Source organism: Bos mutus, chromosome 10, assembly GCF_027580195.1.
Source record: "Bos mutus isolate GX-2022 chromosome 10, NWIPB_WYAK_1.1, whole genome shotgun sequence".
NCBI lineage: Eukaryota > Metazoa > Chordata > Mammalia > Artiodactyla > Bovidae > Bos > Bos mutus.
Window position 1 is genome coordinate 9,987,004 of NC_091626.1, and position 16,821 is coordinate 10,003,824.

The 16,821-nt window shown below is 34.8% G+C and overlaps 1 protein-coding gene across 4 annotated transcripts in view; it reads right to left on the reverse strand.

Moving 5' to 3' along the window:
• Positions 1–16,821, reverse strand: part of HOMER1 (homer scaffold protein 1) — a 134,354-nt gene that overhangs the window by 53,121 nt on the left and 64,412 nt on the right. For all 4 annotated transcript variants that reach the window (XM_070377266.1, XM_070377268.1, XM_070377265.1 and 1 more), the window contains one exon: positions 15,009–15,148. In XM_070377266.1, coding sequence (XP_070233367.1) covers positions 15,009–15,148 — 140 coding nt within the window. The remainder of the gene's footprint in view (positions 1–15,008; positions 15,149–16,821) is intronic.

A 16,821-nucleotide genomic window follows, 5' to 3' on the forward strand; every position in this document is an offset into this window, starting at 1 on the left:
TCTGCTAAAGTGAAGCTTACAAAACTCATCTAAAGCTATTAATTTTTTTAAGTGAGGAGTTCAAAAAATGCAATACTCTGATTTCAAATAATTTCTTGATAGAAACACACTTAACCTAGGACAATGTCCCATTTTTTATAGAATAAGTTATAAAACACACATTTAAATAATACAGTAATTTAGAAAAGATCTTCTAAATTACTTGTTTACAAATGCCAGATTATAAGCCTGAATTCAGAAATTCCCTTTCACTTGATTTGTCTTTTGATACTGCACACAGTGAAAACAAAGGAGCAGAAACATTTGCTAGCAATTATTTGATAGCATTTAAGAATCTCACTCTGGGAGCCATTATCCAATAATCCACATGCTTCATCTAACTTTGATTTGTAAAACTGGGCTGGTTGGTTTATGTGGAAGAGAAAATGTTGTACAACTACTTTCCAAAATATGTTGCAGGCTAACAAGAATTTTCTATGCATGAGTTTTAGCTAATACTTAAAACATTCTTCATTTAATAATGCAAATTTTCTTTCTCTATTTGCTGTGATGTGAAGCAACTGCTTATCAAATCTCGATTCCTACAGTAATCTTATTTTTAATGAAAATATTACTAAAATTTCACTTCTACCTAATAACACCTAATAACTTCTACCTAATAATAACCTAATAACTTCTACCTAATAATAAGAATTTTATTCATAGCCTAAATTCTGGGCACCTCTTATGAGTTTTTCCTTTAAATTATATCTATTTCATTGTACTTTTCATTTTCTACTCATTAGAAATTGATGGTTTGGGTTACATTTTATTTCTCTAAAAGGCATGAGTAATTAAAACTCAACTAAATAAAAGGGGAAACCAGACACTTTTACGTTAGCTTTTCTTTAATTATAATTGTATAAAAGCTCTTTGTTAAAAAAAAAATTAATGCAACGTTTCATGCAGTTAAATTATTTACAAGGATGCTCACTGATAAAATCAAATACAACTTCATTATTCTACTTTCATTTTAATACACCTATAAGTACCCATTTGTAACTATTGGGAAACACTAGGAAATTTTAAAATAAAATCTTATGTTTGTGGACACTACCAACAAAGAGAGAATCAAAAATGATTAATTCTACACTTTTCTTAGGTACATTTAAAATTTGCCTCACAACATCCCTGTGAGGTGGGGAGTTGAGTGTTCTCCTGTGGTAACAAAAGAAAATGAGTATCAGATTACACACAGAACAATAGCTGCATCAAAGCCTTAAAAGAAACAGCATCTACTGATCAGTTCTATCTTGAAGTCTAGGAAAATTAGGTTGCTTTTTTTCACTATCTTTATCAGGAATAATAGTTATTTTGATTTTTAAGAGGCAGAAAATTTTCTCCATCAAGGGCTTTCAGGCTTCTGAAAATTAGATCGAGCAAATATAATCACATTTTACCAAAGAGGCAAATACAAGATGCCATGCCAAATCATTTCTTTCTTCCGCTACTCAGAGATACCTTAAATGCTACCTAGGCATCCTGGGGAACTCATACATTTAAGTATCTTCATTATAGGTACTAGTTCTTTTGACTCTTCACAGTTAAATCTGTGACGATTAGAACTGTTTAAAGTGTCCTGTTTCATCCGTATCAGTTACTCTCTCTCAGTCAGGGACTATTTGATCTTTTCAATTAGGATAAACTGCAGATCCTCTTCTCCCATGGAAATGGTGACTCCACTATGTTTCAAAACCAGAGATGGTCACAGAACTCATCTACCGAGGAAAACAGGTTGTCTCCATAGTAGGAAAAAAATCTTAATTGAAGGAAAAAAAAAACCCCAAACACCCTTCCAGTAGATATTAGGATGTAAAGAGTCCAGCTTTCCCATAAAAAGAAAAAATGTTCAAGCAGAAACTTTTCTTAAAGTGGGAAGTGGGGGAAAGGCAATTGAGTTCACTTAGATATGTAACTTTTCTTCTTTATTGTTTCTGCCCAAGATACCTATTTCTCTTCAAAACACTAAAATGTGATATTTGTCTAGGGCCTGACACCTCATATGTCCGGTGGGTTATGAGACCTCTGAGATTAAGAAACAGACTTTCTGACTATGTGTAATGGTGACAGGATGGCTTAGCTACACCTTTTAAAAGAAGCTGAAGAGGCATGAAGAGGTATTATACAACAGCACTGTTTGTGGGGTCAGAAATACCCAGTGATATTATTCTTCATGTAACTGAACAAACTACTAATATTCATCTTCCATATCGCATGAGAAAAAAAATCTATTATTTCACAGAGCCAGAGATGCTTTAGGTCACCTCTTTAATAGTAATTTAACTTGTGAGTAAAGCATAACCTAAAATGATCCAATTACAAAAAACTATTACGTCAAAGGATCAAATATACTTCCTAAAATCACTTTTGCTAACATGCTTTTCCATAAACCTTTAGACGCCAAAGCAGCTATGAAGGAACTATTTATATGCAATTGTGTCTAAGGTTTCATATTAAGTATCATGGAGAACTTTTACTGTCAAAAATTTTAAATTAAAAATAATTTTGGTTACCAAAGTAAATGAGAGTAAAAAAATTTGACTACATTTACCTAGCGACTTAATTTTCTACTTTGTATGCACAGGTAGGTTTTAAACTGTCCTGCAGCATGACGACAACATCTTTATGTTGCTTAAAGGTTAGCATACAAGTGAGCTGAAAAATATATGCATCCAGAAATGCAACCCCTCATAGTAAACTAAGTAGAGCACTATCGGCATAAAAGAAGCACTAATCACATAACTGATCACTTAGCACTATCATCAACTAACATTTCTATAATTCAACAAGGAAAAACGGAGGATGAGTCTTTTCTAGAGTAATATTTACACTAGAAATCAGAGCTATTCGCAATGAGTAACTTACTATGTGCATTTCTATTCATATTTAATAAGCACACGCTTTACATTCATTGAAATAACGCTATGATTCATCCAGTGCATGCATTCCTGATTAGTTGCTCAGTCGCCTCCGACTCTTTGCGACCCCATGGACTGTAGCCCGCCAGGCTCTTCTGTCCATGGGATTCTCCAGGCAAGAATACTAAAGTGGGTAGCCTTTTCCTTCTCCAGGGGATCTTCCTGACCCAGGGATCGAATCCGGGTCTCCCCCATTGCAGGTGTATTCTTTACCGTCTGTATCATCTTTATCTGGTATCATTTTTAAAAGATTATTTACATTCTTTCTTTTTTTAAAAAAAAGACATTTTTATCAGTTGTTTTCTCTTAATTAAAAAATATGAAGAAAAAGAGTCAACTATATCACTAACAAAATCAGTTAAGAAGCAAATATACTCCCATCCCCTTGTCTATAAAAGTTCTTCATATATTCTAGAGATAAAAAGCTAGAAAACTGGAAGGTTTCCTATTTTTATGTACGAAAACTGAGGCCCAGTGATGGGCTTTTAAAAAAATAACAACAATTTTACAAGAAACATTCCTCCTCTCAAATTGAGGGTTTTTTTCCCTTTAAAATAAACTATTGATTACCTTTTAAGAAGTAAATATAAGAAAAGCATATTGTTATATTTATCAAAGCATAGATTCTTTTTTTTTCTTTTCTTTTTTTTTTTTTTCTAATTTTATTTTATTTTTAAACTTTACATAATTGTATTAGTTTTGCCAAATATCAAAATGAATCCGTCACAGGTATACATGTGTTCCCCATCCCGAACCCTCCTCCCTCCTCCCTCCCCATACCATCCCTCTGGGCCATCCCAGTGCACCAGCCCCAAGCATCCAGCATCGCATCAAACCTGGACTGGCAACTCGTTTCCTACATGATATTTTACATGTTTCCTTGCCATTCTCCCAAATCTTCCCACCCCTCTCCTCTCCCACAGAGTCCATAAGACTGTTCTATACATCAGTGTCTCTTTTTGCTGTCTCGCACACCGGGTTATTGTTACCATCTTTCTAAATTCCATATATATGCGTTAGTATACTGTATTTATGTTTTTCCTTCTGGCTTACTTCACTCTGTATAATAGCAAACCATAGATTCTTAAAGCTACCAATTATGGGAAAGAAATCATTATAATCAATCAGACTAAATAGTAATGGAAAAAAAAAAAACTAAGAAACTAGGAATATATATGAAAAGCCACAGTTGATAGCATACTGAATGATGAAAGACTGAGAGCTTTCCCTCTAAGATCAGAAACAAGACAGAGACGTCCACTCTTGTCACTTCTATTCAGCATCGTACTAAGGTTCCAAACAGGGTAATTAGTCAAGAAAATGAAATGAAAGGCATCAGGAATGGAAAGGAAGTAAAATTATTTCTACTTGCAGAGGACATGATTTTGTATATAGAAAATCCTAAGGATGTTACTTAAAAATCTAATAAAACTAATTAGAGTTTGGCAAGTTTATGTTCTACAATATCACTATAAAAAAAATCAACTGTATTTCTATATACAGCATGAAGAAGAAACAAGAAACAATTCCAATAATAACAGCATCAAAAAGAATACTTAGGAATAAATTCAACAAAAGAAGCGCAAAGCTTATACTCTGAAAACTAAACAACACTGTTAAAAGAAACTAAAGAAGAGCTAAGTGGGAAAACATCATTATGTTCATGAATTGATAGACTTAACATTAAGACAGACTTCCCTGGTGGCTCAGATGGTAAAGAAACTGCCTGCAATGTGGGAGACCCAAGTTGGATCCCTGGGTCGGGGAGATCAGATCCTGGAGAAGGAAACGGCAATCTACTCCTGTATTCTTGCCTGTAGAATTCCATGAACAGAGGTGCCTGGACAGCTACAGTCCATGGGGTCTCAAAGAGTCAGACACGACTGAGAGACTAACACACACACACACACCCCATTAAGATGGCCACCCAAATTGCACTACAGATTCGGTGGAGTTCCTATCAGAATCCCAATTTACTTCTTTATAGGAATTCACAAGCTGATCCAAACGTTCACGTGGAAATTCTAGGGACTCATTATAGTTAGAACAATCCTGAAAGGAAGGATAAAACAGGAGAAAACACATCCCAAATTTCAAAACTTACTACAAAGCTGTCATAATGAAGAACTCGAGGACAGATCAGTGAGATAGAACTGAGAGTTCAGATATAAACATTTATGGTCAACTAATTTTTCACAAGGATGCCAAAAAAACTCAGTAGGAAAAAGAACAGTTTTTAACAAATGATCCTGGGACAACTGGATATCCACATGTAAAAGAATAAAGTTGGGCAATCATATCCTATGTCACATATGGAAATATTCAATCCTACATCATATATGGAAATACTCAAAATTGGCCAGATCTAGATATAAGAGTTAAAAATCATAGAATTCTCAAGGAAAACACAGGTGTAAATCTTTGTGCTTATGGGCAATGGTTTCTTAGATATGACACCATAAGCAAAAACAACAAAAGAAAAAAAAAGATAAATGAACTTAATTAACAGCTTTTGTTAGCCCTGGGTGTTCTTTGGAAGGAATGATGCTAAAGCTGAAACTCCAGTACTTTGGCCACCTCATGTGAAGAGTTGACTCATTGGAAAAGTCTCTGATGCTGGGAGGGATTGGGGGCAGGAGGAGAAGGGGACGACAGAGGATGAGATGGCTGGATGGCATCACCGACTCTATGGATGTGAGTTTGAGTGAACTTCGGGAGTTTGTGATAAACGGGGAGGCCTGGTGTGCTGCGATTCATGGGGTCGCAAAGAGTCGGACACGACTGAGCGACTGAACTGAACTGAACTGTGTTGCAAAGGATACCATCAAGAAAGTGAAAAGGCAACCTACAGAATTGGAGAAAATATTGCTATCCACAAATTATTTAACTTATAAGGAGTTAACATCTAGAATATATAAAGAATTACAACTCAACAACAAAGAGATAAAAACCCAATTAAAAATGGGCAAAGAATCTGAGTAGCTACTTCTTCAGAGACGATATACAAGTGGCCAATAAGCACATGAAAAAATGGTCAACATCAGCCATCAAGGAAATAAAAAGCAAAACCACAATGAGATACCACAGCATACCTACAAGGAGGGCTATGACAAAAAAGAGAAACTAACAAGTGTTGATGATGATGTGGAGAAACTGGAACTCTTACATACCGCTGGGGATTTCAAAACAGTGCAGCTGCTTTGCAAAACAGTCTGGCAGTTCCTTCCAAAGGTTAAACATTGAATTACCATATGACCCATCAATTGCACTACTAGATATATACTTGGACAGCTGAAAACCTATGTCCACACAAATACTCATACATAAATGTTCATAGCAGCATTATTCATAACAATGGTGGAACTTCCAGAAAGTGGAAACAAAATCCAAATGTCTATCAACTGATGAGTGGGTTAATAGAATATTATTTGGAAGTAAAGGGAAATGAAGTATTGACATATGCTACAACATGGATAAACACTGAAAACATCCTAAGTAAAAGAATCCAGTCATAAAATACCATGTATCATGTGATTCCATTTATAGACAATGTCCAGAACAGACAAATCTAGAGAGAGAGAAAGTAGATGAGTGATTGCCTAGGACTGGGGGAGGCAGATCGTGTGTGAAGGGCAAGAGGGAAGTGACTGCTAAGGGCATAGGCTTTACGGGTAGGCAATGAAGTGTTCTAAAATTGTGGTCATGATTGTAGAAACTCTTGAACAGTTTTGGTTGTACCCCGAACCGCTGAATTATATACTTTAAATAGGTGAATTGTCTAGTATGTGCACTGTAGCTCAATAAAACTGCTATTAACAATATTAATGAGAATATCAATAGCTAAGTAGACCCTGCTAGAATTAAAAGGAAAAGTAATTCTTCTTCATATGGGTATCTCTGTTAGCTCTGCTCAGGTGAATACATATATATGGGATATTTTTATGCTAATGATCAAGCTGCACCAACTTATTTACCCCTTTCTGTCATCTCAGTGACAGTAAAAGTACATGCGTATTTTTCCACACAACACATTTATTCTTTATCTCTTACATGCCCTAATGACTAGAAACAGTACGCGCTACCAAGAAATACAACTCAACAAAGCTTAGCCAGAAGCTAAGACTCTAGACGGGAGTTCAGCAAGTGATGGCAAATATGCGTTGAACAACGACAGAAAAAAAAAAAGTGAGACAAGGAGAGTCTGAAACATGATAGAGAAAACAAACCCTCTTGGAGGGTTATGTGATTTTGAAGACAATTAGACTAACTCTGTTAAACTCAAGTCTTAAGTTGATTAGAGTGACTGCTGTTCAAAGACCATAACTAGTTCATTAATATATTTTAGCCTTAAGGTCTTATGAATCTGTAGGCGTAACCCCACACTTGAAGCACTGTACCAAGCGCATTCAGAGCATATACTCTATTTTTGGGAGGAACATTGTTCCCTTCATATGTTTAAAGAATGCCTACTATATACTAATAATCGGTGACATAAATGAATAAAGCACAATCATTGCCCCAGGAGAGACTGAGAGGCTAATGTCAACCTGTATATGTCAGTTTGGAGGCAACAGGGATTTAATAGAGGAGACATATAATTCAGTCTGGAGACATGAAACAGAGCTTTTTAGAGGATATAATGCTGGAACTTATAAGGACATACTGGGGTTCATCAGTTGGTGATCAAGTTAGAGACAGAAGTAGGAGGCTCAGTGGTAAAGAATCCACCTGCAATGCAGGAGACTTGCAGGAGACATGGGTTTGATTCCTACGTCAAGAAGATCCCCTGGAGAAGGAAATGGCAACTGACTCCAGTATTCTTGCCTGGGAAATCTCATGAACAGAGGAGCCTGGCAGGCTACAGCTCACTGGGTCACAGAGTCTGACAAGACTAAGCAACTAACAACAAAAACAGAGGCGGGGTTGCAAGGAAGCACGGAGTGTGTGTGTGTGTGTGTGTGTGTGTGTGTGTGTGTGTTGTGTGTGTATGCAGTCACTCCAAAGAAAAGGGATAACATAAAAAAAACCCAGGGAGCAAAGCCTTGCAGACGAGCAGTCTCATGTTTGCTTGGTTGTAAGCGGAGTGCACGTGTGCTCAGTTGGGTCTGACTCTGCGACCCCATGGATCGCAGCCCACAAGGTTCCTCTGTCCATGGCATTTTCCAGGCAAGAATACTGAGTGGGTTGCCATTCTCTACTTCAGGGGCTCTTCCTGACCTAGGGATAGAACCCACATCTCTTGTGTCTCCTGCACTGGCAGGTGGATTCGTTAACCACTGCGCCACCTGGGAGTGGAGGACCAAAAGCAAATGCGAGTAGCTGCTACAAAATCACAAGGTGATGAGGCTGGGGGGGTCTCATCTGATGACCGTGGACTGGTCTACATACATCATGCCACTGAAATATTTTAAGGAGAGAAGGGACATGGTCAGATTTTTTGTATTTGAGAGTAGTAATAATGCCTATCAGAGTAGTATGTCACCAAAGAGTAAATATCCAGGATTCCAAATCTTCAAATCATATCCTTCCAAATACCACCACCAAGAACTTAATAAGGGCATTATAACAACAGATATTACTAGGTGGGAATTTGCTTAAAATCATTACCTTGGGCTAAACCATATATATTAATAACTCATAAAGATTCCTTTTGAAAGTCTAAACTAGAAACCAGATGGGTCACATAATCTTCATTTCTCTGTTTGGCCTTGTGTTTTAAAAACTGTAGTGTCTTTGGATGAACCATGTATTCCCACAGACCTGGCAATTCCATACTGTCATATACCACACACACATCACAAACGTCACACATTCATGCGACTTGCCTGGCCTCTGCCTCTGTTCACACACTGCTATTCTAGTAGGAGGAAAGACAGAAAGCCAAGCCCAAAGGAAGAGTGTTTTCCCCTAAGTCCTGGAATGTAACTGTCGTCATCACACACCTCCCTTCCAACGGAATCCCCACCATGGTCTTCAAAGACCACAAATGGAGGGAAAAAAGAATATTCAAAAGTCCTCCTAGGAAAATTTTAAAAGTCCTAGGAAAAAGGTCATAATTAATCTAAGATACATCTGTTCCTTTGTGAGCGACAGCACCCCTAACTCCAAGGTAGTAACCCTGAAAATACAAACTAACAATCACAAGGGATGGACTGGTGAAAATTCTTCCCATTAATTTCAGTGGTAAGGCAGAGAGGAAGGGGAAGGAACAATCTCTAATTGGAGGTACGTTAGTAATGTCATTATCTCATATGAATAGTACTTTTCTTCTTGCAAATAATCCATATTAAGTGATAATTCCCAACCAAAATGCTTTAGAAAATATTTATATTTTCCTCAAAATCTTTTAGAAGACATTAAAATAGAATGAAGATTAGTTCTTAAAAATTTAAGATAGGAAATTGAACTGTATATATATATATATATATATATATATATATATATATATATATAAAAACCATGTTGGAGAAGACTCTTGAGAGTCCCTTGGACTACAAGGAGATCCAACCAGTCCATTCTGAAGGAGATCAGCCCTGGGATTTCTTTGGAAGGAATGATGCTGAAGCTGAAACTCCAGTACTTTGGCCACCTCATGCAAAGAGTTGACTCATTGGAAAAGACTCTGATGCTGGGAGGGATTGGGGGAAGGAGGAGAAGGGGACGACAGAGGATGAGATAGCTGGATGGCATCACCGACTCGATGGACGTGAGTCTGGGTGAACTCCGGGAGTTGGTGATGGACAGGGAGGCCTGGTGTGCTGCGATTCATGGGGTCGCAGAGAGTCGGACACAACTGAGTGACTGAACTGAACTGAACTGAATAAACACTCTTTTTCACTATACTTTTATTGCATCTTATTCAAAAATACATGGATTACTTCCAAGTTCCCAGAAAAATGCAGACCTATATACACTGCCAAATTACCACAGCACTTCTCACAAAATGCTACCTATTTACAATTAGTAAAGGAAATTCTGCTATCTCCACAATGTTGAGTTGCACTCTCTCACTAACTGTTTTGGCCTTCAAATTAATTTTGAAAAACGAATTCTAATTTTGAGGTTTGATTTGAGGTAGAATAACAATATTTGTAACTGCAACTATAAGGGGAATCCTACAAGTTATGTTTTTTATCTACAATTTTCTCAATGATAAAGCCCTTCTTGTGAAATCAAGCCCCAGCTTTACACAGTTTTATTCAAACAAGAGTTGTCCACAGAAATTATTTCTATTTTACTATTTTTTCTATAACTATAACCCTAGAAGTTATTCATGAAAAGAGAGACAAATGGCACAGCTGTGGAGAATATAGTACTCCAGAGCTCCTAACAGTTTTTTTTCTGTTTGTATCATGTTCAAATATGTACAAAATGTATTCGAGTCAAGATAAAACACTGCTTGTCTTTTTAACGTGTATATTTTCCAATGAAATTTAGTTTCTGAAAATGTACAAAACTCTCTAATCACAGTTTTAAAAATAGTAGCTTTTGGAAACTGATAATAAATGAAGTAATTAATCTATTAAATACGAGTGGAATAAACCCACTCAGATTATGGTAAAATTGTCATTATACTGATTTAAAGCAAATCAACACACTAAGGAGGAATGATTCTGCGTATATCCTTTAATGAATATCTGCTGGAAAAACACCAAGTGGGAGAAAAATCTCTTTAACAGAAGATACATGCAATACCCCCAAATGCATCAACTCTAGCAGCACCATGAGAATACATTATCTAAACTTTAGAAGAATTTAAATGTAATAGGTGCTCAAAATAGCCAATTTTCCAGTAAGATAATCAAACTTTTTAAAATTTATCAGTATAAAAATAGCTTCATGAACTATTGCTATATACACATATCTGCTCTCAACTCTCAAAAATGTAACAGCAGCTATTTATCACTATATTACTATATATCTGAGAATCATCAAATCACAATGAACAAAATAAAAAATTGCAGTTTTCAGCGTTACATTTCAGTATTACCCTCTAACAGCCCTGGAAAACTATAAAATTAACTATTTCTGAGAGAATTTTAGATAGCTTTATATCTTTAAAAATATCCTAGAGTTCATTGAGAAATAACGAGTCAATTCTAAAATTCCATATAGCTGATACTATGAAGAAAACAAATCCCTCCTGGAATGAGACCACAAAACCATCCTCCATATTTTATATAGATAGATAGATGTATATATTATCAAGCATACAGTATTTTATTTAGTATACAGATGACTCTTGAACAATGCAGGGAGTTAGGGGCGTCAACCCTCAATGCAGTCAAAAAGCCATGCATAGCTTTCCAGGTGGTCCTCTGTATCCTGGGTTGCACACCCATAGATTCAACCGAGGATTGTGTGCTACTGTAATTTTTACTATTGAAAGAAATCCACTTATCAGTGGACTCTGTAAGCTCAAACCTGTGTTGTTCAAAGGTCAACTATATAGTTCATCTAGACTACAGCCTCAAAGGAAGCCCTGAACACTTCAGTGGGTCAGTGTATACCTGTTCAGTCCCAAAAGGATATTATCAGTTAGGTTAAAAAAAAATATTTTCTAAGAAAAAACAGCAATTCAGATAAAACTTAATACTATTTCCCCAAAGAAATTAGTAAACATTTTCATCCTCATAATCTTCCTATTTTACACATCTCCAGACTTTAGAAGTCTGGAGCATTCAAATAAATATACTTTTTAAAGTGTTAATTTATCAGAACTTCTTTAATGAAAATATTTTTGCATAGTTTATAACAAGGACACAAAACAGTACTGTAGCACTTGACTAAGGAATACCGAGCAGCTCATACATTTTAAAATTTAGTCCAGCAGCATAATTTTTAAAAAATCAAAGAAAAGAGTAAATAAAGGTAACTCTATAATGCCAGTAAATAGAATTTAGATATAAAAAGTTGTACTGGCTTAGTAAATAATAAAATACAAAAGTAATTTTTAAAAAGTATTTGTGAATGAAATTATATGCCTGGGACTTGCTCTAAAAATACAAACGTGAAAGAGTGGGTAGGATTAGAAATGAAACAAGACTGGCCATTTTTTCCTAAATTTTGAAGCTCAGAGATAGGTTCGTGGGAGTTCACCAAAGTATTATCTCTTTCAAATACATTTGAAACTTAGTGTAAGTTTAAAGATTAACAAAAAAAATCTTGCTTTTCTCTTTAAAACTAAGTAGTACTTCTTAAAAAATAAATAAAGCTTATAGAGTAAATAAACTATAAATACATTACTAAATTTTCAGGACCGAATGAAAACTCAGGGCCTTCTTTTTGGCATGTTAATTAATGAATCAGTAAGATTTAGGCATAAAACTTAAATTTTAAGAAGAGCACAAGCTGGCTTGCTAAATAGCTATTACTATAATCAACTCAATCCACTTGACGGACTAGATCACTGTTTCCCATATCCTTCCATCTTTTAAAACACACACACACACACATAGATGTTCTAGTGATTTTGCTCCTAATTTAGCAATAAAATGATATCAACCAGAACAGAGGAATGTTGGCAGAATATCTTTTTTGCTGTTCATTCTTTCCTGCTGAAATAAGTACCAAGGAAGAAAGGCAAAAATAAACATTATATGCAAGCCTTAAAAACACAGATTTTAAATTTTTTTTTTTTTTTGCCATGGTTAAAAAGGATGCTGTATCAAGTTTAAATATTTGTGAGTTTCAGATTTAAAGAAAAATTATTTTAATATTCTTTGTGTAATTTATGAAACATTGATCTTATTTCTATATAGTTTTCCTGACATAGAAACAGCTCTTAAATTTCTGACACAACAATGCGCTTGTTTTGGGGATTAGACTAAAATGTACTGTTAACTAACTTGGTAGTACCTACTAGGATCAAAAGTGCTGAGCTGTAAACCCAAAGTTGTTACTAATAACCCAAGCAACCTAGGACAAATCATCCAACTTCGGAATGTGTCAAAGGCACAGGCTTTCAAACTTTGATGTTTTACCCTAGAATCCAGCCCACGCTAAAATATGTATGTTCCTGAAACACCGTTTCTTCTCCTAATGTTAAGTTTTATTTTGGTTTTTCCTATTTAATTTTACATTTCATTTTTTTCATAATGAAATGAATAACCTAAGTGGATTTCAAACCACTACAGTTTGAAAAATCCTAGATTACACCATCTCTGAAATCTTTAATGCTATTTTGACATTCTAACTTTAGTTGTAAATGATTCAGTTTTCTGTCTCAGGTAGAAATCTTAATTTTAATCGAGTAACTTAGTGAGTATTCATTAATATTGATTGATATAAAATAAAAAGTTCAGAGGATAAATCTTCTAAAATCCTAAAGTACTTTTTAAATAATAAGAAAACTCTAAGATTGCACAATGCCTTTAATATAACCAAAAGCTAAAATCGACCTGTTAAATTTCATTTTCAGAACTCAAATATCTCCTTGGCTAACCTATATATTCCAGTCAAATAAGCTGTATCTTCACATCAAAGAAAGTAACTCCTACTTGACCCCCAAGAACAGAGAAAATCAATAGATGACCAGTCGCAGTTAGTAATTCCAAGCACTGAAGATTAGAAAAGTAATAAACACTCAGAAAATTCTAGGTGCAAAAAGTAGATTAGAAACAGCTTTACCAATGATAAATACAAAAATTCGTATTTCTTAATGCAACAGTATTCAATGCACATGTCTTGTTTAAGTTTTAGCCAAAGAAATCAAGTTTATAATTATGTTCACTGTAGTTACATCTATTTACTAATTGGATGTGCTAAACAGGAAAGAAATTTTTGCTTTCCTCAATACAAATATTTTAAAAACTGCATATGAATCACATTGTTCTTTAGTAGTAATATGGTTTACTATTAGTGTAAACAGACAGTCTTCGGACTAGATGAACCAAAAATGTTCACACGTTCAGTCACTCTTACAGCTATAGAAACGAGAATGCGCTTATTCTGAAATACTTAGAGCATCGCCTCTATGAAAACTCCAAAATGTGCCTCTTTTATGCAAAATTATTTGCATTTTTAGAAACAAACTGGAATAGCCTCATAGTCAGTTTTCCCCCCTTTCATTCCTAAGAAAAACCTTAAATTTCTTCTTCCTTGGGCTGAGTATGAGGTCCCTCAATGCCTCTAATAAGTTTAGGCCTGTACCCCTAATATTCAACCAATTCAATCAAAATTAAAATTCTCATGAAAAGAGTTTGGAGTATCTCACTTCACCATTCTTCTAAATATGCTAAAGAATTTTATTTTTTTGAACTGGTCCAAAAAGAGATGCATGACAAAGGAGAACTTTTTTCTTAATTTTAATTAAAACTACCTAGGTCAAAAGTTTCCAAAGAAGGATAAAAATAAAGACAATGACTAATAGGTATTTGTTTACATTTGCAGATTCTCAGATCTCCTTACATCCTAAAAATACTCCAACATGGCCAATAATTAGTGTAACTGGTTTGGAATATATTTAGAATAAATCGCATCTTTTTAAAGTATCAAATTCTTTAAAATTCAGAAGCATGTGAAGATTTATCTTTTGTTAGTTGATGTGCAAAAGTAAGTCTGACATTAACAAGTTCATGCTGGAAGTTACACCAATAAACCGTTTCCTTGTTTGAAATCATACAGTGAGATCTCCTCTAAGTGACAGCAAAGCTTAATTTCAGAGTAGGAAACCTAATTTTTAAAAAATTTTTATAACTCTCAAGAACATACATGAAAATGGAAACCAGGTTAACAAAGAGGGTCTTTTACAGGCTGGGTAAAGAAATAAATAGGGGGGATTTGCAATAACATGTTGTCTCACTGAAAAATGATTTGTAGTATAATTAGCTCAGTAGCCCTCTTTCTACAAAGGCAGTGGAGATTGCCCACTCCAGTCCATCTAGGCAACTATAAACTATAAATCAGCAAAACTTCTCTGAAGTTAAGAGTTAAAAAAATAAAAAGTCTGACCTGGAATTTTGACTCAGGGTTGTAACTTTGCAAGATTTATCTGAAACGAAGTGAGTTTGTACACGTTACTTAATCATGACGGCTGAGCTGAATCTGTACCTATGTGTGAACGGCAGTGCGTTCTGGGTGGGTTCAGGCCGCGGCTCCGAGTTCTGCGTCAGATCAGGTGTTCTCTCATCATCTGTCCCGTTGATGCTTTCTGGTGTTAAAGGAGACTGAAGATCCCCACCTGCTGATTCCTTTAAAAAAAAAAGAAGAAAAAAAGGCATGGGGATTTAAAAAGTGTTACAGTTTTGTTAAAATATACAAGGTAATCTAAAAGTTAAAACTGACTCTGATATATGTCACTTATGAAATATGGTCATATTTCAACTGAAATTTGAATCAAAGGCTTAAAAAATGAAATTTAAACAGAAAAAATTTTAAAGCAAAGCAATGCACAAGAAAACTATCTGAAATGATACAATTTAAAAATGTAAACATACAATTTAGAAATTATAGCTTCAAAGAACTAAAAAACTTCCAGGTTATATAAGCAATTAATTGGCTAGATGTTCAAATAATTATTTGAGAAGAAAAAGAAAATAAGACAAAGCTGAAAGATTATTATTTATTATTTATGGGAGGATAGGAAGAGAAAGAATGAAATCTCAAGTTTCAATTTTTTTATCTGCCATAGTTTTCAGTTCTAAGAGTCATTCAGAAAGGTAATTGGAAATATTCCTGTAACATTATATACAATGATGTTAGTGTATTTCAGCTTTTCTTGCCTGCTACTCATAATGAAAGTATTTCTCTTTGCAAAATTTCCTGTTTTATTTCTATCTAAGTTAATTTAAGTTATCCCACTGGAAAAGAGATGGAATTTAAAACAAAGCTCACTCTGACACTTACTCTTATGACTGTCATCACCAGATTATCAGAAATCAGAATGAGGTGTCATTTGACAAACCCATTAACCAGGGAAGGTCCCAGCACAAGATGGTTAAAGAGCAGCTTGGTGGACCCCTTACAATTTCAGACCAATAAAACTTCAAAACTGAAATATTAGGCTAAGTTAGGCAAGAAAATGAAAACATTAGTGTTCAACAGGGGAGTGGCTGGGGATGGTCATAATTTGTCAACCTGAAAGAATGTAAGATCTCCTCAAACAGAAACAAGATGAATATGTGTAATATAGGAAATTGCTTATAACTCGAAAAAGAGGATGATATAAGGAGATATCTAGATTATGATAATTTATATACTTTATGTAACAATTATTACTCATGGAGAAGCACTAGAAAGAAATATGGAAAATATTAATGTGGTGAGATCAACTTTCTTTTCTGGGGCTTCTGGTTTTATACTGCTTTATGTGTTTTATTTCACATTTAAATATTTTAACTAATGGTACCATAATGCTATAAATTATACAAACTATCAAAAGATCAAAAGCCTTCCTTCTTGATTCCACATCCTCACCTATTTTTCAATTATTAATGGAACCTCTAGTTTGACATTTAATTTTATTCCTGTAAAATCTTTCTTCTGAATCTATTGTTTCTATTAACCAATAAGTTGATGCACAAATAGTTTCCAATATTGTGACAACATGAAATTGTTCTACAACAAAGTCAAATCCTACTGAGAGAAGAGTAACCAAAATGACTATCTCTTGATCAATCACGGGCCATATCAATTAGCCTGGAAAAGTTTTAAGCAGCCAGTAAAACCATGAGGTATTCATATCTGGTTTCAATAAATCAGGAAGATTTTTTCTCCAAGAAAGGCCAAACTAAAATAATCCAGGTCAACTGTCCAGTCAACTGAATGCTAGGTTGGCCAAAAACTGATTCAGTGAAAATGACAACAGAAACAAACCGCCTTGTTAACATGCAAGAGCACAACTAGTATTAGCAACGAGGACCTG